The sequence below is a fragment of the Chrysochloris asiatica genome, unplaced genomic scaffold (genome assembly GCF_000296735.1).
Source record: "Chrysochloris asiatica unplaced genomic scaffold, ChrAsi1.0 scaffold00042, whole genome shotgun sequence".
Lineage (NCBI taxonomy): Eukaryota > Metazoa > Chordata > Mammalia > Afrosoricida > Chrysochloridae > Chrysochloris > Chrysochloris asiatica.
Genome location: NW_006408560.1, coordinates 21,085,207 through 21,087,332, shown reverse-complemented (window position 1 = coordinate 21,087,332; position 2,126 = coordinate 21,085,207). Strand labels below are relative to the sequence as shown.

General features: G+C 41.1%; 1 protein-coding gene across 1 annotated transcript in view; it reads right to left on the bottom strand.

Annotated features, from left to right (window-relative positions):
- LY9 (lymphocyte antigen 9) overlaps window positions 1-2,126 on the bottom strand; it is a 17,795-nt gene that overhangs the window by 7,867 nt on the left and 7,802 nt on the right. Inside the window, exon 2 of the mRNA XM_006861760.1 lies at window positions 884-1,216. Coding sequence (XP_006861822.1) covers window positions 884-1,216 — 333 coding nt within the window. The remainder of the gene's footprint in view (window positions 1-883; window positions 1,217-2,126) is intronic.

Genomic DNA, 2,126 nt, shown 5'->3' with positions numbered 1-2,126 from the left:
GTCAAATAGGCAAATCTACTGCACAAGACCTTTTTAAAGTGTTGAAGAGCAAAGATGTCAGCTTGAGGACTAAGGTGCGCTTGATATTTTCAGCCATGGTATTTTCAATAACCTCATATGCATGTGAAAGCTGGACAGTGAATAAGGAAGACCATAAAATAATTGATGCTTTTGAGTTATGGTGTTAGAGGAGAATATTAAAAAATTGCCATGGGCTGCTAAAAAAACCAATAGATCCATTTTGGAAGAAGTACAGCCAGAGTTCTCCTTGGAGGACAAGATGGCCAAATTTTGTCACTCATATTTTGGACATATTGTCTGGAGGGACCAGTTGCTGGAGAAGGATATCATGTTTGGTAAGGTGGAGGATCAGAAAAAAGAGGAAGACCCCCCAACTAGATGGGCTGGCCAAGTGACAGCATCAATGGACTCAAGTGTGGCAACAGTAGTGAGGTTGGTCCAGGATCGGGCAGTGTTTTGTTCTGCTGTGCATAAAGTTGCTATGAGTGGTTACCAACTTATGGCACCTAATAAAAACACAACAACTGATCCAATAAATAACATCATGATAGATGCAGAAAAGATTGAAGTTGTCAAAGACCTCATTTTGCTTGGGTCCACTATCAACTCTTATAGGAGCAGCAGACAAGAAATAAAATGATGAATTGCACCAGGCAAATCTACTGATCAAGACCTCTTTAACGTATTCAATGGCAAAGATGTCAGTTTGAGGACTAAGGTGTGCCTGATCCAAGTCAGGGTATTTTCAATTGTCTCATACTTGTGTGAAAGTTGGACAATGAATAAGGAAGATTGTAGAAGAATTGATACATTTGAGTTTTTAAAATAAAGATGAAACCTACAAGAGCTCTCAGAAACTCACCATAAATGTTCAGGGTGAATTTCTCATCAGTGGTGACAACAGAATTCTTCATGCTTATCTGAGCTTTGTAGCATCCTGCATTCTCCATGGTCAGGTTGCTGATGCGCAGAGAATAATTTTCACTGGAGATACTTAGCTGGGTCTGGTAAGTATGTTTGTCCAGAATGGTAACTTCGCCTCCTGCTTTTGCTAAAGCAAGGACCGTTTGGGGACCAGACCATATGACATGCTCAATCTCTGTGTCCACTGAGATATTAAAGGAGAGAATCACGGACCCTCCAAGGGTCCCCACGACTTTTGTTGGAACTGAGTCTTCTCCAGAGGATCTTTGTACTGCAGAGACAGAAGAGACACTTAAAGGAGCAGCTGGATCCCTCAAACTGGCATTCATTCATTCATTCACCCAGTAAATACATATTGAGCGTAAATGCCAGATACTGAGGATACAGAGAACTAAGATGAGATTTCTCCTTTGTAGTATCTAGGTGTTAGGTATATGGATGTTCACTGTCAAATTCTTTCAACTTTTCTGTCTGTTCTAAAAATTTCATAGCAAAACATTTTGAACAAAAGGAATGTCTCTAATTTCCACCTCTCCCGACCTTCCTCATATTGTCAGGGAATCTCAGAGTGATTTAGCTTGGCTATGGAGACCTGATCTGTCTTCAGGATCCCTGGTAAACATTGTTACCAGGACTTCCAGGGCCTCACCATTTAGTCTAGGCTACTAATGTCCTTGTGGGGCCTCTGTGGGTGTCTGCTAGTAATCTCAGCTTGGATTCCCAGAGTCCATGGCTTCCAAGGTACTGGAGAGTGCTTTAGAAATTCTAAGTCAAGTCAGATAGGTTTAGCACCCAGGCTGCCCCAGGGATGCTGGGTGGAAAGTAAATAGTCAATGCTAGTGAAAGAGAGAAGCATGAATACAGCTTGTAGAGATGGAGAAAAGCTGAGACGTGCTTTAAAGGTTCAGTTTCTAGCGAAGACGGAGAGAAGAAATGCCCCAATTCTTAAAGTTGTCTGCCCACATCCTCTTTAGTTGAGTACTGGAGCCTTATCGAAAAGCAACAAGCAAGTGAAATGGAGCAGTGAGAAACTAAAGGTACCAGGAAAGTTTTAGCTTGGCCAAAGTAAAATGAGATCTGAAAAGTCATTTTACAGCTATAGTTAAAATGTAGCTTCTTTCCTAACTATCTGTCATACTCAATTACTATCCCATAGTGAATCTCTGTGTGGTTTTTTTTTT